We start from the raw sequence: 20,379 nt of genomic DNA on the forward strand, positions 1-20,379 counted from the left end.
TGATGAAATGTTGTATCTTGGAACAGAGTATGAGGGAAAAAAAAAAAAAAAAAAAAAAGTAATGAATGGCTTTATGATCGGATGGGGCCTACACTCTTGTCCTTCATTCTTCTAACTACAATGGTGACCAACTTTTTCTTCGCAGTGGACTGTTGAGAAAAAGAGGCCTTAGATCTCATTGGTACAGTCAGAGTCAGAGTCAGAGTTAGAGCCAAAGTCATGGTCATGGTCATAGTCATAACCGTTACTATTGTCACTAGCATTCTTCATTTTTCTCTTTTGTTTGTTCAAATGAGGCCATAAAACATATCAATATTATAGCAATCCCTTTTTTTTTTTTTTTTTTTTTTTTTTTCCTTTCTTTTCGCATGAATGGTAAATATCTGTGTTGTCCCATCTTCATTACATCCATTTTAGCGCTCTAGTCTACAATGAGAGGATAAAAAAAAAAAAAAAAAAAAAAAAATGTTGAAATGAAAATGAAAAGAAAACCTTCCTTACAAACCAAAGCCGAAGCCTTCAGAGTCAAGTTGTGCCAGGTTGAGAAGCATGTCCTGATCAAAGAACTTGTTGACAGAGACGTCTTCACTCAGACCTTTACGTCTACGTGTCTTGATCATAAAGTCCCTGGCTAAATGCTGAATTGGACTGGGCTCGAGCGGCCGCAGAACAATGCTCTTGTTCAACGGATCGCCAGGCACGTTTTGCCAATGGTCAAACATTTGCTGAGCAAAAGCCTGACCCTGCGTGTGTGTACGGAGATCGGTCTCAAAGCCAAATGATTCGATCACAGGGATGACTGCATGGACAATGTACAACGGTGATCCTGCTTTGGGAATATCCTTCAAAACATGTCCACGACGACGTGCCAGAACTGTATACACTGCAGCAACACAGTCCGCAGGCGCCTGCACTTCCACCGTATATACAGGTTCCATCAACCTTGGGCTTGCCATCAAGAACGAAGAGTAGCACACACGACGGGCTGTAGGGATAATCTGTCCACTTCCTCGATAAATAGGTTCTGTTGCTAGGTCTGCTCCAATGATTCGGAATTTGACGCTTCTGATTGCTGCGTAAAAAAGAATGGGGAAATATATATATATATAATTAGCGATCACACCTTTTTCTTGAACGCATGAATCGTGCTGATAAAAAAATATAAACACATAAAAAAAAAATAAAAAAAAAAAAGCTCCGATACATACGTTCATCACACAGGGGCCCTTCTCTTGTTCCCCATTGGAATCCTTGACGAATACTATCCTTGACTTGCTTTAGGCGAGTCTTATCAACCTCACTTGGCAACGTATCGTCTACCAAGATGTTAGGTCCATTCATATCTGGCCCAAACGCCCAAATGTTGCGTGCCGCCAAAATATCCCAATCATAGTTTTGTTGAAAGTAATTTCCAAGTTGACGTGCTGTCCACTCTGTTGATACTTTCAATCCTTCAATATCATCAACAATCTTTTTCTCTAGAGGCTCTGCAATCATGGTTAATTTGTTCCTGTAAATCAAAATAAAGAAAAAAAAAAAAAAAAAAAGACAATGCAGTTAGAATTCAAAGGACATCATATCATGGCAATCTGTGCAACCAGTCGAAAAACGGAAAAAAAAAAAAAAAAAAAAAAACTTACTTCTTGTTGGGTGTCTCAGCAAAGCATTTGAGGCTACTTGTCTCTAGTACAGTCTCACAGAATCTGACGACAGGATCGGCTACCTTCAAGTCAATTTCCGAGTACAGCTTACGCAGGTCATGAAGCGCAGAGTCCATATACAGTTCTCCTGGCGCAAGGATAATGTGTTCTCCACTCTCTTCCACCCTTGTCTGTAAAATCGGATAGGACTTATTGACGTTTCTCAGACCTTCTAACATCTTGGGTAATTCGGACGGGTTGACTGGCTCAATGGCAATCTTCATGACTGGCGAGGTCATGAAGCGCAATGGTCTAAAGATAAACAAATCCTCTGTGCGGTCCGCACTTGTAATGGTTGCTGTCTTGGTAATGGACTGTTCTACTCCTCCCAGCAGAACCCAATTACCAGCTACAACAGATTGGGCTTCAATCCTGTATCGCGACTCAAAAATTGACACACTCTCTACCGTCTGAACAGTCATGTCTTCATCATCATCGACCGTATACCCCTCTCCAAGAACTCGGACTCGCTGACCCGTGCGCACAGTGCCGCTCATGACGCGACCAAAGGCCTCAAACCTTTCGCCATCTGCTGAGTTGTAGAGCTTAGTAATGTGAATCATCAATGGTCCATTGGGGTTACATGCCTTCATAGCGACAGCAGCCTCATCATCCACGGGTCCAGTATAGATGTGCTCAACTTTTTGAGCCGCATTCTCTGCGGGTGATTTGATGTGCTGTGAAATCATATCAACAAACCCAGTTGGTGGTCCAAAGAACTGGTCAAGAACTAGTTTGAGAATTGGCTTCACATCCAATGAATATTGTTTCGGTTTCAGGAAAATGTTTAAACTCGAAAGTGTTTTTTTGAGGGTTGCTGCATCCTCTGCCACAACCTGACCATAGATCTTAAACAGAGGCTCTAAAATAAAGTGAACAAATGAGCGCTTTGTAGTTGAATCTGGAGCATTGCGTCCAAACTTCCTTGTCTCTTTGTTGAAGTACACATCGCCCCACAGACGCTTCGCGAATCCGTCTGCATCAACTCCAGCTGTCAAATTGATATTCGAGAGAGTTAAAAAAAAAAAAAAAAAAAAAAAAAAAAAAAGTTAACTTGCTGATTGCTCCACACATATTCATGTCATATACAGATATATAAAAATGTATATAAACCTACGATAAGAGTCAGCGTAGAGCTTGGCAAATGATTTGAGAGTGAAACACCAGCCCATCTGTGAGGACCCAAAACTGACATTGCCAAGCTCGGGCGAAAGTCTAATGCCCTCTCCACCAGGAGTTTGTGAAATGATAGTGTTGACTTCTTCGATTGTATGCTTTAGTTTAAAGTACGCATCCGTGGGAGGAAGCTTTAATTCCAGAATGAGCCGATCAACTTTGTTGACGACCATGGTGAGTGCAACTTTCTCCTGGATGCAGTGTCGAATGATACGTTCAGTATTGCACATAACACCCTCTACAGCATCTACAACCAATACTGCTCCATCTGAAATACGCAATGCTGCCGATACTTCATCAATAAAGTCGACATGACCTAAAAAAACACAAGAATATAACGTATAACAAATTATGAAGAGGAAAATAAGAAAAAAAAAATCCCTTCACGATATAGAGCCTACAGACAGGAAGACTGTACTAGCGATACACGTGTAATAGACTAATAAACTTAGTCCTAATCTCATTTTTACCTGGCGTGTCAATAACATTGAGTAAATATGAGACATCTTTTGTATCTTGCATGACAAGAGTCATAGGCATGCTCTTGATGCTGACGCCACGAGCCCTCTCCAGTGGGTGTGTATCTGTATAACATTCCGGAACATCGACACTGTGATTCTTCTCATGTGTCTCATTGACAAGCATATCCATTATGGATGACTTTCCATGATGAAGGTGACCCACAAGTGCAACGTTGCGTACGCGAGGAGGGAAGGTCATAAGATCATACATATACCTGTAATAAGTAAATAAAAAAAGACGACACTAGATTAGAGAACACAAATGGCGTTGCACAATTATTTTTCGCAATGGAATACGAAAGGGTGACGCCGCTTACTGTTTACGGAATCGGGTCAAAGGCAGATCTTTTTCCTCGAGTTGGAACTTTTTGGATTTTATAGGCTGAATAATGGGTTCAGTCAATGGTTGGGTATCTTCCTCTTCAACCAATGCCTCGACATCCTCGCCATAAACTTCCTCTGCTGTTGGGTAATATTTTTTATCCTCATGCAGGACGATCTGATTATGAGCAATATCTAGATCAACGAGAAGAGATACACGAGTCAGATAAATTGAGAATGAAAAAAAAAAAATTAAAAAATACAAAAAAAAAAAAAAAAAGATCAATTAAGATATATGGCTATGGGCCATCTTATAAAGCGGATTATTTACCTCCAAGACGCGACAATGCTGTGCTTGACCTATCATTAGTTTCCTGCATTTCCTGATCCTCGTCTTCGTCGTCTACATCCATACTTTGGTCATTCTGTTGCCCTTGTTGTTGCTGTTGTAACAACTCCTCCTCTTCCTCCTCCTCCTCCTCATCGGACAGATCGGGGCCAATGTAGTTTCCAAAGTCATCATATAATGATCCGTCCATGGCTGGTAATTAAAATATGCTTCTGTACTCAAGTGTCGAGAGGAGGTGAGGATTACTAAAAAAAAAGGGATTTATTTAATAGTTGATTCGAGTACAGTACAGTTTTGGCCCTATTTGACGTCACTGAAGCAGTCACGCTAGATTAGCATCAGACAATTGTCTAAACTATGGTAAACCTAGGTGAACTACAAATGCTCGATGTGGATTCTCTTGCTGTCTTGCTGTCTCTGGGCTTCTCATTCCCATAAAAAGGAGGGGAGCTACCCCCTGATGCCACTAATACACTGTGAGCTGTAGACTGCTGCTGCCTTCCACTGCTCAATCCAATGTCGGTATTTGAGAGTGGGCGGATACGCTGCTTTTTGCTTGATAGCCAAGTTGTAAGGTTTGGTTGTCTGGGTTGCCACGCTGGCGCGCTCAATACTTGGTAACAACGCACTTGCCCCGACGACGAAATACTGCCCCAAATGTAGATCTGAAGTCTTGATATCTTCTGGCTCGTAGTTCCAAAGGTCAGTGATACCTTGTCCAGTACTCACTACGTTCCTTATCTCTGTCAAGATATAAAATGTGGTTCGTGGGGTAAGCATCTGTAGAAAACATTGTTGTCTCTTGTTGCAATGTTATGTTTAAAATGGACTGATAGCTATCACAAATATTGTTTTATCTCCGCACCTTTTCTTGCCGATAGAAGTTTTTGTTTCCAAGTATGTATCTTTTACTGCTTGGAGAATGTGTTTTATCATTTATGTTCCTTTTATTTTAAATCTATGGTCTTCTATACTTTTTTTTTTTTTTTTTTTTTTTTTTTTTTCGGTCCATTACTGCGAAATAGAAACAAGCTGCAACTACTCCTTTTGATTAAAAACGACTTTTCATGTCTGATGGAATATGATCACAGTGAAAAATTAATTTTGCCAGGGGGGGGTGCATTTTTCCCTTCGTTCAAAAACGGTTTCATAGCAAAAAACAATCAGGGCAGATTACACGTTGAAAGGTCTTCGCCCTCCACCCCCTTTAAGAATCATTGGAACCATAGAAGTCACAAGAATTTATCGAGACAAAGCCTAGGCACAGATCCTGCAAAGCTTGGTTCTCCTATCCCTTATCCTGTATTCCGACTATTTTTGGTTGCAATTTTATAAAAAAAAACGTCTTTTTTTACTTAAAGCTCCAATTATGCAAAATTCTATTATTTGCGACTCCCCCTATTCCTAAGCTAAGTTGAAAGAGCTTGATCTCTAGAATCTGTGGATGTATTAAAAGTAGATTTCATTGTGAATGATTCTTTCAACATGCTCATTCAAATGCGGCCACCCATGTCAAGGGTGGCTTAGGCACTAGTCAATTACAAGAATTTTATTAAGTAAGAGGCCTGTAATTGACTAGACATATCAAAAAGGAAAGGACGATTGAAGCCATATATCATGTGATTTACTACGGTAACAAGTAAAAAAGCCACAACAAAAAAAAAATCTGTGCGAACCAAATGTAAAAATTTACCCTAATTTTTTTCAATTTGCAACCATTTTTGGTTGAAAATTTTTTTTTTTTTTCTCTACAGGATAAGGGATAGTTTGCATAATTTTTTTTTTTCTTCTCTTTTTTTTTCTGGCAGTTCACTCACTCTTCTAGTTTAAAAATGCAATGCGGATGACAGAGAGTTTTTATTCGATCGACAAGCCACAGACATTCTGGAGAACCTCGATCTGTTCCTTTCCCCCGTGCAACCTAAATCTACAAGCACATGAAAATAAAATTTCTTGAAACCGAAAAAAAAAAAAAAAAAACTTTGTAAACCTTTTAGGTCCAGTTTACTTCTTCCTCCTTTCTCTCTCTCTCTCCTCTTTCCGCTCTTCATTCTCACCTTCAAATATACTATACTCTTCTTTTACAATGGTTCAGGACCCTACAGTAGTTCGCTTTGACTCTGTCGAAGATGCCATTAAGGATATTGGTAAAAAAAAAAAAAAAGAATGCATATTCTACCTTTACATCTGAATTCCTTTTTTTTTTTTTTTTACTTCATCACAACAACCAGATGGAGGATCTAGGCATTTGCATCGGGGAGAAAACAAGCTTGTTTTCATTGCAACAGAATGCCCTTTTTTATTTGTTCAAGAATTCAATGGCATTGACATTGTGGATCATTTCAACTTTATTTTTGCACATTTGGTTCAAAAAAACAATGCAGCTGCGCAGAAAGTGATCAGGAATTTTTTTTTTTTTTTTTTTTTTTTCTCTCTTCTCTTTCTTTCTTTCTTTCTTTCTTTCTTTTTATTTCCCAACATTGCCTATATTGGATCGTTAATGAGACTAATAGACTAATAGCTTTGCTGGATTCCTCTAATTCATTAAATTGCTATAGCGGATGGAAAGTTTGTTATTGCTGTCGATAACGAGGATCGTGAGAACGAAGGTGATCTGATTATTGCTGCTGAGAAGATTACTACAGAGCAGATGGCCTTTCTTATTCGCTATTCAAGGTAAAAAAACAACGGCAATGAGAACGATACCAACAATAATAAAAGCAGAGAGTGATTCTCTGTTATCTTGTTCTGATCACCAACTTGCATGCTCAGATCAAAATTTTGAATATCATAAGCTCATGACAACTACTTGAAAGTCTATTTTTTTTATTTTATTTTTTTTCCCTCAAGGACAATCAATACACAGGGCGACATTTTTAATGATTATACATCAATAGACTTTTACATCTGACTAATGAAGCGACTAATTCAATCAGGAGATTGGACATAAAGAGTGGATCGAGTAAAGAAAATTTATCGAGTGGAGGAAAAAAAATAGGAAAAAGAAGTAACCCCTTTATGTCTTACTAATACACCGGAGCAGGACATACTTTTCACTTTCCCATTTTGGATAGAACGGAGCAGGGCGGAGCATTTTATTCGTCGCCTCAATTGCATTTCTAACATATTTTTCATGGCGATCTCATGGGGGGATATTTCTTATCTATTACTTTATAGTGGATATGTTTGTGTGCCGACTGCACCTGCGAGGTTAAAGGAATTAGATTTGCCATTGATGGTTCCTAATAATCAAGAATTGATGAAGACGGCCTATACTATCTCAGTTGATTATGCACATGGAACCACAACAGGTATCTCTGCCCATGACCGTGCGCTCACTTGCCGCTCACTCGCAGATCCTACCAAGACTGCAAAAGACTTTAACCGACCCGGACATATCCTACCTCTTCGTTATGCTGAGGGTGGTACGATCAAACGGTTCGGACATACTGAAGCATCAGTTGATCTGTGTAAACTTGCAAAGCTGCAACCTGTCGCTGTGATCTGCGAGTTAGTCAATGATAGAGATGGATCAATGGCTCGTCGGGACGATTGCTATAGATTTGCGCAAGAGCACGGTATCAAGCTGATTACCATCGCAGACCTCATCAAGTATAGACAGGATCATGGTCTTGTCGAGAATTTCTAGACAAGGAGGAGCAATAAATTAATAAAGAAATGAGTTGTAAAATATATACCTGGAGCATTTGTGCCTACGATTTGAAGAAATGTAGAACGGACAAATGACAGCATGACAAAATGGTAAAAAAAAAAAAAAAAAAAAAAAAGAGTTCGTGCACGCATTAAAACCACACAGACCAGTAACGAGCCCTCCTTTCTTCTTCCATGTACATGCAGTATCCAGGGGCGGTAGGTAACAAGAAAAAAGTAAGTCTACCATCTATTTCTTAGATCCATTTTTTAGATATCACTTCATTTCATAATCATTTTTTTTTTTTTTTTTTTTGTCCATAGGGAGGGTTCTTTTTGCTAAGGCATAGGCAACAAAGAGAAAAAGAGTATGGACAGCAGCTAAGCGATGAGGATGTTGTGTCACAAGCAATGGCTTGTTGTGTCTCCATTTTTCCATTATATTTGGTAATCTTAAGGACTCCTCGAACAGCTTTTTTTTTTATTAAATCACGTTTTGCTCTTGCCAATATGGAGCGTAGATGAGGATGTGTTTCTACGAGTCTCGAATAGAGATATTGACAATGAAAACACCAATGCCTATGCCTATAAAATATAGACAAGTCCATGTTTTTCTCTCACGATGGTCAGAGCGCGACCTGTTTGAAGCTGAAGATGTATTTCGTAAGCCGCGGAATGTGGTTGCGCGCAACAGTCCATAAAAAATATTTTTCTTTTTTGTTACACAAGATGAACAACTATTTCCATAAACGCCCCTCCCCTTCCTCCTTCCTCCTCGCAATACCATCTACAAAGATGGCACATGGATTCTGTGTGTACAGGGTGAGTACAACGCGCTCCCTAACTCTCTCTCTCCCAAGGTCCTCACTGTCAAACATCGCTTCACGAATCCATGCGTAAGGATGCCTGGAGAGATGACTGCGCCCATACTGCATGAGTACTGTTATCGCTACTGTAAATCAAAATTATACATGCCAAGATCGGAACATGTCAGGATCATGGTAAGTAATGGGAATGAAAAAATAGATGATCCCAGGGATCTTCTTTAAATAAAATGAGGAAAAAAAAAAAAAAAACTCCCTTGACTATAGTAAAAAAAAAAAAAAAAAAAAAAACTGAAATTCAGTTCAGTCGCGACGGTCGGTCAATAAGGACGATTATGCATTTGATGTCATGCGAAATCAAAAGGATGCACTCTGAAGTGGACGGTGAAGAACAACACATTCTCCAACAGTAAGAATGAGCAATGGAGTAATGGATAACATAACACACACAGGATCCTTACACGAATTTTTAACGGAATCTAAAGTTTCCTAATGAATATAGTCGCAATATCACTAAAAAAAATAAAATAAAAAATAAAAAAAATAAAAAAAAAAGAAACGGTGCGAATCTTTCTTCCATTCTAAGAATGGTCTATGAATACTGCTCCGATTCTGGAATAACGAGACTTTGTGCCTCGCTATGCAACGTATCTATCATATACTGTCGTTCAAAGCTTGCCACAGTCATTCTAGTCGTCCATGATGGCGGATCCTGTTGATGGAAAGGCCAGGGACTTCATGTTCTACAAGTATCATGAACCTTTCCCAAGGTCACCGCCTCAGGCACGCAGCTCTGGCAACATTTTAGGGGTATTTTCCCCTTGATTGTTTTCAAAATGGATATCATAGGTTTCATATCGTCTTGATAGCTGGCTAAGACCAAGTGTTTGGATGTTGACTTTTAAGTATGCTTCTTTATGAATCATCCAGATATCTGTAGGCCCCAGTAGTTTGCGATATATAAAGAGCTCATCCATATTCATCCATATCATAGTTTTCGACCCTCCCTATTTGCACTAAAGCCTCTTACAAAAACCCCAAGACTAGGCACGTGCGACACGAGTATGACGTTAAGAAGTTTTAGCGCATTTGTTAAGCAAAACTAGTTAGGGATTTTCTGGATGCTCTTGTTTTTCAGTTCACCTCATTCCCTCTCCAGCCTGAGTCCAGAAAACTGACGTTACGCCATGGACAGACACGGCCCATACTCACGTTCAGCAGGTGAATCTCATCGCGGATCCTCGACGGAGAGGTATAGTGGCTCTACTGGACAAGGACCTGCCGGTGGACTAGGCAGTGGCGGTGGCAATGGTAATGGCGCAAGCAGAACCCGATCACGATCACCCATGGGAGACCTTCCGTACGGGATGTCTTCATCTGATTACCATCGCGATGCACATTATCGCATTGGAGGCGGTTCCCATCGTTCGCCACCACCTCATTTGTCGTCTTCATATTATTCTTCCAGGGATCATCACCCGTACTATCGGAGTGAGCGGGATTATTATTCCAGAGGAGATCCTTATCATCCATATCGACCTTCACCACCGCCTCCCCGCTCAAGACATCTGAGCGGAGGCTCTCCAGGACATCTAGGACATGGAATACCCCCTCCTAGTCGCCACTATGGATCATCTTCCGCATATCAGTCCCCATCGCCCCACAATCAATTACGTCTACCACATGCCCATCCACCTCCACCGCCTGCACGAAGACCTGTACCGCATCAATTGCCTCCTCCTCCAGCATCTTCATCAACCTCACGGTCTGGAACTTCCACTTCGAGACTCGCTTCGCCATCTGCAGCTGACTCTCCACGGAGAAACGGCCCTCCACCACCACCAGCAGCGGCATCATCGTCATCATCATCAGCGGCCTCATCATCTGAGCGTCCTAGTGCTGTGCCAGCGAAAAGCTTCTCGCCTGTTCCAGAACCGGGACAAATTCCAGAATATGATCTTGATTATCGCCGAGATCGTGATCGGGAGAGAGATCGAGAAAGAGAACGTGAGCGAGATAGGGATAGGGACAGAGAGCTACGAGAACGTGAGCGAGAGCGGGATCGGGATCGTGATCGTGAACGCGACCGAGAGCGTGATAGGGATCGTGACTCTATGCCTGGAATGGGTCGTGGAGGCAGTGGTATTTCGGGGCCGTATCCTGGACGACATTCCTCTGGACCTCCACCTCCAGCGGCCTCAGGCTCATCCTCATCCGGCCTTCCTCTGTCACATTCGTCCTCCAACCTGGGGCCTAGCAGCAATTATAATGGAAGCCCATACAAAACTTCGTCAGGAAACGCTTCATCTTCATCTTCTGCGTTGTACAACAATCCAAATGGACCAGCCAACGTTGGAGGATCCAACCAAGGATCCTCAACACAACTGACGCCACAGCAGCGTTTACAGCAACAGCAACAACAAATCATGAGTACAGTTGTCGATGTAACGAAACTATCATGGGCACCAGAGATAGAACAAGAAGTACAGCGATATCGCGAAGAGTTGAAGCGATTAAGAACAGAGGAGGATAGACTCATGGAAGCACGAAGGAAGAGCCGGTTTGATCTAGAAAGAGCTAGTTGGGATGTTGAGCGACAGGATCATCTTGTAGGACTCGTTTTAGGGCAATTAGAAGAACTAAATAGGGAGATTGAACGAGACCAGGCTGGAGCAGAAGCGTCGGCCGCTGCTTCTAATACCTCAGCAGCAACAGCAACATCAACACCATCAACGGCAGTATCGAAATCTTTGGGACAGCACCACCATCATGAACGACATGAGAAACATGAAAAGCATGATCGACATCGTAAGGGTAATGGTAGTAAACCCAGCAATAGCAGTGGCAATAATGGTAATGGCAGTAGTAACCGTTCTAATGCCCATCGAGAAGCAAGCCACAGTCAGCAGCAGCGCAATAGTGTCTCAGCAGGGACAGATGTCGCCACTACTATGGCTTCTACAACTACCGCTGCAGACACTCCTCAATCTTCTTCTTCTGCGGTTGGAGCAACAACACCAACGGTAACATCGACAACAACAACAACAGCAACAACAGCAACAACAGCAACAACAGCAGCAGCGGCCGTTGTGAGTTCGCCGTCTGCCAGTGTGAGTATCACTTCAGTCCAAGGAGCAACTCTCGTCTCTACCATGCCGAACTCTGCAACTATTACTACACCTACCGTTACCACTACCACTACTACTACTACCGCCACTACAGTTTCTAAAGCGGCTGTACGACCGTCATCGTAGATGTATATAATTTTAAATCAGAGAAATAATTTTTTTTTTTTACATCTGTACAATATAATACTATTTATTTCTTTTATGGAGACACTGAACAAAGACACTCTTGTGCGTAAGATCCAATGGACGATGTTCTCAGAGTTATATATATATAACAAATTTACATCTTTATCTGAATATGATACAACAGAATGTTGGGACCAACATTCACGCTTGTGAAGGCCTTACTTAACTTAAAACCCCCTTTTTTTTTTTTTTTTTTTTTTTTTTTTAATGAAGTTTAGCCTTGCTTGGTGCCAAGGGCTTGTCGACGGTGACATAGGGTAGGAATCCAGCCTTCCATTCGATACTTGGATGACGATTAAGATTAGACGCTCTGTCATAGCAAATCAACAGGCAAACGATATAAGCGCTAGCGGAGGCGCCGACATGCCACCAAGCATGGAATTGAGGGTTAGCAAGACCAAAGGGCAGGTTTCCCATAAGATCACACATCCTGAAGTCGATGTTCCAATAACTATAAGCGACTGCGCCAATGATACCGGCGAGACACCAAAGTTTCTTGATAGGCTCTTCATGGATCTGTAGACGGGCATAGATCTTGATGATATTGGAGAGGATGACGAGGATGACGGAGGCAAAAGAAGATTGAAAGACAATGAATTCGAGTAGATGATGCTCAGGACCATTGGCATAGAGCATAATGAGGGTGGTCAAGGCGCCGTAGAGGGTGAGGGCGATAGGGAACCAAGGGCCATAACGACGATAGGGCTTGTTCTCGACACAGCAGTAAACAACGGCTAGGGCGCAATAGACCATAGGGACTTCATCCAGCATTTGTAGAGGGAAGAGCAAGGTCCCGTGAAAGGCAATGGAGCCAATGCCGACCACCACGATGGAACCAAAGGCGAACAGGAATCGTTTCTCGAATGAGGCATGGAGATACATTCCGGCGAGACCCACAAGGATCATTGAGAAGGAGGAGAGTGAGTTGAAGTACTCTGCAATGTAATGTGACTTTACATAATTTTGTTCACACCAATCTATGGATAAGGATGTAGAAAAAGAAAAAAAAAAAAAAAAAAAAACCAGGTTAATTGACATGGTCTAATGTCTAATTGGAATGCGTATTGCAAGCTTGTCGCACTTTTCGTTAACTTTGATCCTTGTGACCATCTTCCTCCTCCCAATCCATGCATCTTGATTCGAGTTACCTCTTTTTTTTTCCCCCTCTCTCTCTATCTCTCTTTTTCTTTTTTAAATTACGAAATGTACCCTTTTGCTGTGTGTGTTTTCTTTGCTGCATGATGACAGAATATGAATAAATTCAGGTTCAGGTCCACATTAGTAAAAAATACTTTTGGACTGGACATGTGCCACCAATCCAAATGACTAGGACTAAACTAAAAAAAAAAAATGACGGTTACACAATGGCCGATCATGCACAATTCGACATTGTCCAATGCAATGTTAAAGTATTCTTTATACAAATACATGTCCTGTACAACACGGAGTCATGCGCATGCTTCCTGATAAATGTCAGATATCCCATCACCCCCCACACCACCCCCACACCACCCTCACATCATCCATAAATCATCCCTGTCATGATTGATGTCAATGATTGCTATCAATCAGCCAACAAGAAAAGTGCCAGTTGTTTGTTTGAACTCATACTGTCTGATTTTTTTTTTTTTTTTCCTTTTTTCCTTTCTTCCGCAGCTTTTTCCTTTGTAACAATAAAAAAAAAATAATAATAATAATTAGTCATCCTTCCGCCCACTTCACCACCATGATCGGCTGCATATGATTGTTGTGGTCAGTCATCATCATTACCTAGTCGACCACTCGACTTTTTACTCAAACTCCCTGCCCCTTTCTCTTTCCTCCCCAACTCTTGATCATTTCTCATGACCTTTTTTTTTTTTTCCTTTTTCTATTTTCATCAGTTAGAGGAACACGAGTCCAATTATGAAGATATCGCGTGTCTTTTTTTTTTTTTTTTTTTTTTTTTTTTTGGTTTTTTCTTCTTCAGACTTCCGCAGTTCGTAGTTTTTTTTTTTTTTTTTTTCTTCAAATGAATAGATTCTTACCCACTAAAGATTCCAAAAAAAAGTGAAATAGAGAGATAGAGAAAAAGAGAGAAAGAGAGACGAAAGAAATAGTTGACGCAGTTAGTGCACGGTTCAGGTGCTACAAGAATTTTTGTTTTTATTACATTTCATATTAAAAAAAAATTTTTTTTATTTTTATTTTTTATTTTTTTTTAATTAAATTTTCTTTTCCTTTACCTGAAGCTGTAGGATAACCCCAGAATCCGGAGGGGGGCAAACCTGAGTCAGTAATGTTATTGAATGAATGGTACGATGTCGAAGTAATCATGGCTTGAAAGGCTTAAAAAAAATAAAAGGAATTGGATAAAGAATATGTATTATATATATCCAGTTAAAATAAGAATGTTGTTCTACAATGAGAGAGAGGATAGAAATCGACTCTAAGGAAGGAAAAAAGAAATAGGGAAGAAGGGTGGGGATTTTTAGAAAGAATAGAGTGGTAAGGAAGACTAATTATCGTTTGTTTGTTTTTTTTTTTAAAGAATATGGGGCGACAACGATCCAGGTGGGAAAAAAGCAAAAAATATGAAGAGATGAAAATGAAGGGAATTGAAGGAGGAGTTGAATAAGAAGAAAAAGATGAAAGAGAAAAGAAGCAAAGTTGTTTTTATACTGATTCACGTATCAATTGAACCTGATGTTGGCCACATGGGTTCAGCCAAAAAAAAAAAAAAAAAAAAAAAAAAAAAAAAGTCAATGGACCTGTAAATCGAGCAAATGATGTATGCATGGTTTTTTTTTTATTTATTTATTTATTTTTTTATTGCGCATTTTTTTGAGCTTGCGCAACAAGGGCTTGAGAATGTAAAAAGGCCAACCACACAAAGCAAGTAATAAGCTTATACCACTGTAGATACAAACGTAAACGCCAACGCCGATCAATGCCAATGCTAACCACGTAGTTGTTTGTTTTTTATTCGCTCTTGCGCCATCCCTCTCCTAATAAAAACAAATGATAAAAAATGCCGAGGCAACAGTAATAGCAAAAGTTACGGCGAAGGGGAGAGGGCGGGGGGAGTGGAGGACTGGGGACGAAGGACTAGGGACTATTGTAAAAGTTGTAAAGTATGCTCATTAAATTGCTATTATTATTATTATTATTATTACTGATGTTATAAAGTTATTCCGATATTTAAAATAGTGTTAGTCTTAACCAATGATTTCAAGTCCACTGTTTGGACGTGGGGGAGTGATTATATAATATACAAGTGCATGAACTGTGACAATGACGACGTCAACTATTTTTTATTCACGGAAAAAAAAATACTGGGCCCCAAACCGGCACCATGTGACACACGCCCATAGCAATTTCCAAAAAAAGGTCTGTCTTTAATGGTCCGTCCCAAAAACTTCGATTAAGCGGTTTTGCTGACAGCAAAAAAGTTATACATTTGCATACAAACAGAAGAAAGGTTTTCCTCCCGCACAGACTGTCATTGGATGTAGCAACTTTACTGAAACAAAAACAATCGACAGAGACTAAGTGTTGAACATTGCGCGGCGGGGACTTTATAGTTTTGAACCCTTAGACAATTACATAATGTTAAGCAAGCAGACGTCTTAAAACGGAGATGAAGAACGAAGATTGTTTGCATTTATGGCAAGCAGAAAGGACTATATAAAAACTTGGGTTTCAGGACGGAAAATGAAAGAGCTACTAGTGTCATTATTTCCCAAAGCTCTACTCTGAAATGATCATGGGACAACGCAATGTCGATTCCTGCGTCTTTGGCTGGGCTGACTTGACTGACCTGACTTGACTGGCCTTGAGGATCTTGAATAGATTGCTGAATACAGGGGTTCCTTCAAAGACTTTTTATCTAGGTACAGACTTTTGATCTGCGCACGATATGCTATCAGTTGGGTTAACTATCCTTTAGCTCATTTGTCCTACCCTACTGTTGGGTTGGCTCTGATAGAGTCCACATGATTCTTTTGACACCGATGATAGCGTAGACCCTCTATGGGCTCTGAGGCCGAGCCCAGTATTACTTTCATGGCATCGTTATTGAGGCCTTGGATCAAGAAGTCCTGGCACCATCGATGTTCCGGGCCAGCAAGCGTCATGCTGGCTCTTGTTCAAGATCTCGGGGCTCTGTGGTGACAATGAGCGCACTACTATCCGCGTTAGCGTGAGTGGTGTCGTTGTTGACATCGTTCCGATGGTCAGATACTATATTGCCCTTGTCCAATTGGATGTAGTCAATGTCGCCTTGGAGAGTTTTCTCTTTAGAGAGTCCAGGATTTTAGAATCAAGTTCCGTGGCGAACATTTGTATAGTCGGCCCCAGATTGTTCTACAGTTGCGGGAATGCGTTTTGTGCTGGGAGCGAACGGGGCGTATTTGCATGACATGTATTTTGCAAGTTGAGTGTTCTTGTGGGAGACAAATCGATCGATTCCGTGCGGCTCCTATGCACTTGGGATTGAGACACTCACTCAAATTAGTTGTTTAATTGGCGGTTGGGTGAACCCGTTATTGAGTTCCGATGGTATAAAAGACGCTCATATTGCCTCCGTAAGTTTCCATCAGTTGTGATGACTTTTGTGCCTGGCAGATAATGAGCGTAGAACCAAGTGCTCCTATTCGAACTGAAACTTTGTCAATTGATACTTATTTTTTTAATCTGGAACATCATAATTGACAAAGCTTCAGTTCAAATAGAAGCACTGCGTAGAACATCCTTTCCTCAGATCACTAAAACGTGTTTTGGCACGTGATAAAATCTAGCAGATTGCCTATTCCAAGAGTGCCTGAGGAGTCAAAAAACAAAAAGAATGTTAGATTGAAGGGTCTTCTCTCTTTTTTTTTTTTTTGCCCATTCCTTCATTGCATCCTCATCGCACTGTAACATATTCATCTGTCCATCCATTCATTTATTCATTCGTTCGTTCGTTCATTCATTCTGTCCTTCTCTTTTTTACCTTGCATAGATATCTTCTTGTCCTTATCCTCAATACTTCCTTCCCTCTTTTAGCTTTCTTATTTATACCCCTTTCCCTTATAAGTTTTCCCTCCTTAAAAAAGAGCCTTTTTAAATGGGATCCGATTTAGATCGTCAAATCCAGACACTGCTTCAATGCAAAATCATCACAGAAGCTGAAGTCAAGGAGTTATGCTTAAAAGCCAGGGAGATCCTTGTTGAAGAGAGTAATGTTCAACGCGTGGATGCACCGGTGACTGTACGTTCTAGAATGAACAAAAAAAAAAAAAAAGAAAAACAAAAGCATAGCAAATTAGAGAACAATGACAATGATAGCAGTAACAGCAATAGCCATAACGAGACATGGAGCTTTACTGCGCAATAATTCTCGCTGCTTGGACCTCAATGAAGAATGAACAATGAATGATGACATGAAAGCATCACAAAGCTTCAAAGAAGAACTGAGCATCGCAGCGTAAAATTGATCGGGATGAAGGATGAACCACCATTGACACTCATAAATTCAACCCTTTTTTTTTTTTTTTTTTTTTTTTTTTACAAATTTTGCTCTATTAGGTTTGCGGTGACATCCACGGTCAGTTTTGGGATCTCAAGAAACTCTTTGAAGTTGGTGGTGAATGCCCAAAAACTAACTATCTTTTCATGGGTATGTAGAAAACTTGTTCCAAAAAAAAAAAAAAAAAAAAAAAAAAAAAAAAAAAAAAAACACTAGCATTGAAACACTCATAAACACTTTTTGTTTCCTCTGGCCTTTCATACACTCAACAGGCGATTTTGTTGACAGAGGACATCACAGTGTAGAGACATTTTTACTTCTGTTGGCTCTCAAGGTAAAAAACCATAAAGAATAGCATACAATTTCTTACATGAGGACCGTTACAAGTCCAGTTTGATTACGTTGTCGTGTGATATATATTTTTTTTAAAAAAAAAAAAAAAAAAAAAAAAAATGCTTGGCAGCTGTATCTCCGAGCTTGCGAATCGAATCACGATCTGCGTTGAATATTGGTCGGCGATTTCTCATAACTGACGACATTTCTTTTTCTTTTTTTTTTGCCTTTTTTATCAACACACTATCCTTTTTCCTCCTCCTCATCTAAATATAAAGGTCAGATATCCAGATCGGATTACGCTTATTCGGGGCAATCATGAATCACGACAGATCACTAAAGTCTATGGATTTTACGACGAGTGTTTTACAAAATTCGGATCCGCCAACGTCTGGAGATATTGCTGTGAAATTTTTGACTACCTGAGCTTGTCTGCTATCATTGATGATCGTATCTTTTGTGTACATGGAGGTCTTTCACCGTCTATCAACACCATTGATCAGGTATAGCGCATATTATTACTATTATTGCTACTGCTATCTTGTGAACCAATCAGAATCAGGAATAGGAAGATCATTGTAGTGAGGAGTGAGTGTTTCTTTGATGAGACTATTTGCTGAACTTTTTTTTTTTTTTTTTTCCTCGGATGATATGATTGTAGATCCGGACGATTGATAGAATGCAAGAAGTTCCTCATAATGGTGCAATGTGCGACTTGCTTTGGTCAGACCCTGATCCAGACTCTTGTACAGGATGGGGACTTAGTCCCCGTGGTGCAGGATTTTTGTTTGGCGAAAGCGTAGCTAAACCTGTAAGGATTTCATCACAGCTTTGTAAACAGGAAGCGTTTGTTTTCTTTGATTATCATGTTCGTTTGGGTTGCAATGGTACGCTGACAATGTTATTCTATGGTATACATATTGTATTGTTTTCTGTAGTTCTTACATAACAACGGATTAGAACTTATTGCTCGCGCACATCAGCTGGTCATGGAGGGCTACAAATTGATGTTTGATGACACAGTAGTCACTGTGTGGTCTGCACCCAACTATTGTTATAGGTAAAAAAAGAACACAATGTTCAAACATACTCTTACATCTTCCACAAGGTTTTTTTTTTTAAATTGTTAACTAATACATATCGCGTTGTTGGTGGTCTCTTTTTTTTTTTTTTTTTTTTTAAAAAAAAAAAAAAAAAAAAAAAAAAACTAGATGTGGCAATGTAGCGGCTATATTGGAGATAGATTCTAGTCTCAACAAGAGTTATACGATCTTCAGAGATTCTGAACGTAATTCAATGGCTTCACGAGCAACTCCTCAAAGAGAAGGACCACCAGATTACTTTTTGTGAATACAAGGAAAAAGAAAAAAAAAAAAAAAAAAGCATACTCAAAACACAAACAAAATGCAACAAACATATATATAAATATATATATACAGGAAACTAAACAGAAAAGAAAAAAAAAGAGCATACCATGTATTTCTGTTAGCTGTAATATTCAAAATAAACCAAGAGGCTCATAATAAACCTTCATTAGAATTTTCAACGAGAATCACTCGACTTTTTATAAGAAATCAGAGGAGCGAAAGCAAGAACAAGGATTTACTGAGGCAACTTCTAATCTATACCCCTACCAAACAGAGAGACTGAGAAGGACACCAGATCTGCTCAGCCAGTCGAATCAAGAACGATATTAATCTGTCGCTGTCATGGGGGAAAAAAAAAAAACCATCTTTCCCAATGGCGATTTCTTCCAAATATTCAGTCATTCTCTGGCGAACAGTCAATCTCAAAAGGGACCGCAATGATAATGTAAATTTTAATCTCACCGTGGACAAGACGGGGTTCAAGGACGAGACAGCGATTTTTTCCGAACTAGATGAGCTGACTAGGCCCTAAAACATTCATTCTTGTCAAGACGCCACAGCAAGGTGTGTATTTCTTGCCTCATGTTATAATTTGTTTCATCTGCAGACAACGCATGTGGCAGTGTTCGGATGTATACAGTTCCATAGAGATATAGTAAGTAGATGGGTTGCGCGCTTCTGACAAATATTGCGAATACAATATACAATATGCCTAGCAGCATTACGTTTTTAAAAAAAAGTATTGACGTTTTTTTTGTGCAAAGAATTGTTTATCGATTCGTTACACACACTCTTTTTATTTTGCGAATGAGTTTACTGAGCTAGACAACTGTTCAGATGTTTTTCATATTTTCATAACTTTCAAAGGGCTGCCTTGGTTTTCAGCATCTTCATCTTCCAACTTGCGTTTGATTGTATCCAGAAAATCAACATGCTCCGCTGGAAAAATCTTGCGAATATTTTTCTGATCGATCCTGATCAACACTTGTTTTAGGTCCTGGTCCGTTTCAGGCATTTTAGATTTGCGCAACCTTGCAAGCATATTCTCCCTATCCTCAACCTCCTTAGGACAAAGCCCCTGTACGCGACTCACGCTGTCTAATAGTTTGGCAGGATACGCAACTACTATACTAACAAAAGTATTACAAGGGCAGTAATTCTTGAGTTCCCCAACATGCGTCTTGATACTCTTTTCCGATACTGTATCCACGGCCTTATTAGCTTCAAAAGTCGTAAGAGCATGTCGAAGCTTGAGCTGCACAAACACAGGGAAGATTTTTTCCTGGATTCGAATGTAAAAGACTATATCCGGCCCTGAAGGCATATTTGACGGGA

General features: G+C 40.0%; 5 protein-coding genes across 5 annotated transcripts; 3 read left to right on the forward strand and 2 right to left on the reverse strand.

The window, feature by feature from the left end:
• Window positions 1–467: 467 nt before the first annotated feature.
• On the reverse strand, window positions 468–4,311 carry BCR41DRAFT_342118 (P-loop containing nucleoside triphosphate hydrolase protein). The gene is made up of 7 exons (XM_022022274.1): window positions 4,050–4,311; window positions 3,715–3,913; window positions 3,347–3,612; window positions 2,818–3,192; window positions 1,641–2,691; window positions 1,209–1,510; window positions 468–1,072 (listed from the first exon to the last, which is right to left on the reverse strand). Exons 1-7 carry the CDS (start codon window positions 4,255–4,257, stop codon window positions 498–500), a joined length of 2,976 nt encoding a protein of 991 aa, XP_021876456.1. The 5' UTR covers window positions 4,258–4,311; the 3' UTR covers window positions 468–497.
• Window positions 4,312–6,050: 1,739 nt separating this feature from the next.
• Window positions 6,051–7,728, forward strand: BCR41DRAFT_328398 (3,4-dihydroxy-2-butanone 4-phosphate synthase). Its single transcript, XM_022021696.1, has 3 exons — window positions 6,051–6,214; window positions 6,626–6,743; window positions 7,245–7,728. The coding sequence occupies exons 1-3, from the start codon at window positions 6,154–6,156 to the stop codon at window positions 7,714–7,716; spliced, it is 651 nt and encodes a 216-aa protein (XP_021876457.1). The 5' UTR covers window positions 6,051–6,153; the 3' UTR covers window positions 7,717–7,728.
• A 1,965-nt stretch (window positions 7,729–9,693) lies between these two features.
• On the forward strand, window positions 9,694–11,844 carry BCR41DRAFT_362878 (hypothetical protein). The gene has a single exon (XM_022025794.1). It carries the CDS (start codon window positions 9,730–9,732, stop codon window positions 11,794–11,796), a length of 2,067 nt encoding a protein of 688 aa, XP_021876458.1. The 5' UTR covers window positions 9,694–9,729; the 3' UTR covers window positions 11,797–11,844.
• Window positions 11,845–12,060: 216 nt separating this feature from the next.
• On the reverse strand, window positions 12,061–14,454 carry BCR41DRAFT_425972 (ceramidase; the record flags this gene model as incomplete). The annotated part of the gene is made up of 2 exons (XM_022030659.1): window positions 14,082–14,454; window positions 12,061–12,833 (listed from the first exon to the last, which is right to left on the reverse strand). The coding sequence occupies exons 1-2, from the start codon at window positions 14,170–14,172 to the stop codon at window positions 12,061–12,063; spliced, it is 864 nt and encodes a 287-aa protein (XP_021876459.1). The 5' UTR covers window positions 14,173–14,454.
• Window positions 14,455–16,715: 2,261 nt separating this feature from the next.
• On the forward strand, window positions 16,716–19,035 carry BCR41DRAFT_425973 (Metallo-dependent phosphatase-like protein). Its single transcript, XM_022030660.1, has 7 exons — window positions 16,716–17,086; window positions 17,404–17,494; window positions 17,617–17,678; window positions 17,956–18,180; window positions 18,339–18,488; window positions 18,616–18,737; window positions 18,889–19,035. The coding sequence occupies exons 1-7, from the start codon at window positions 16,943–16,945 to the stop codon at window positions 19,025–19,027; spliced, it is 933 nt and encodes a 310-aa protein (XP_021876460.1). The 5' UTR covers window positions 16,716–16,942; the 3' UTR covers window positions 19,028–19,035.
• Window positions 19,036–20,379: the final 1,344 nt, after the last annotated feature.

The sequence above is a fragment of the Lobosporangium transversale genome (assembly GCF_002105155.1).
Source record: "Lobosporangium transversale strain NRRL 3116 chromosome Unknown BCR41scaffold_58, whole genome shotgun sequence".
In the NCBI taxonomy this organism is placed as follows: Eukaryota; Fungi; Mortierellomycota; class Mortierellomycetes; order Mortierellales; family Mortierellaceae; genus Lobosporangium; species Lobosporangium transversale.

Coding starts and splice junctions, on each gene's coding strand:
- BCR41DRAFT_342118 (XM_022022274.1), bottom strand. CDS start 4,257: ATGGACGGATCATTATATGATGACTTTGGAAACTACATTGGCCCCGAT. Junction 3,914..4,049: donor AGCATTGTCGCGTCTTGGAG/GTAAATAATCCG, acceptor TCGTTGATCTAG/ATATTGCTCATAATCAGATC. Junction 3,613..3,714: donor TTGACCCGATTCCGTAAACA/GTAAGCGGCGTC, acceptor TACTTATTACAG/GTATATGTATGATCTTATGA.
- BCR41DRAFT_328398 (XM_022021696.1), top strand. CDS start 6,154: ATGGTTCAGGACCCTACAGTAGTTCGCTTTGACTCTGTCGAAGATGCC. Junction 6,215..6,625: donor AGATGCCATTAAGGATATTG/GTAAAAAAAAAA, acceptor AAATTGCTATAG/CGGATGGAAAGTTTGTTATT. Junction 6,744..7,244: donor TTTCTTATTCGCTATTCAAG/GTAAAAAAACAA, acceptor ATTACTTTATAG/TGGATATGTTTGTGTGCCGA.
- BCR41DRAFT_362878 (XM_022025794.1), top strand. CDS start 9,730: ATGGACAGACACGGCCCATACTCACGTTCAGCAGGTGAATCTCATCGC.
- BCR41DRAFT_425973 (XM_022030660.1), top strand. CDS start 16,943: ATGGGATCCGATTTAGATCGTCAAATCCAGACACTGCTTCAATGCAAA. Junction 18,489..18,615: donor GCGAAAGCGTAGCTAAACCT/GTAAGGATTTCA, acceptor TGTTTTCTGTAG/TTCTTACATAACAACGGATT. Junction 18,738..18,888: donor GCACCCAACTATTGTTATAG/GTAAAAAAAGAA, acceptor AAAAAAAACTAG/ATGTGGCAATGTAGCGGCTA.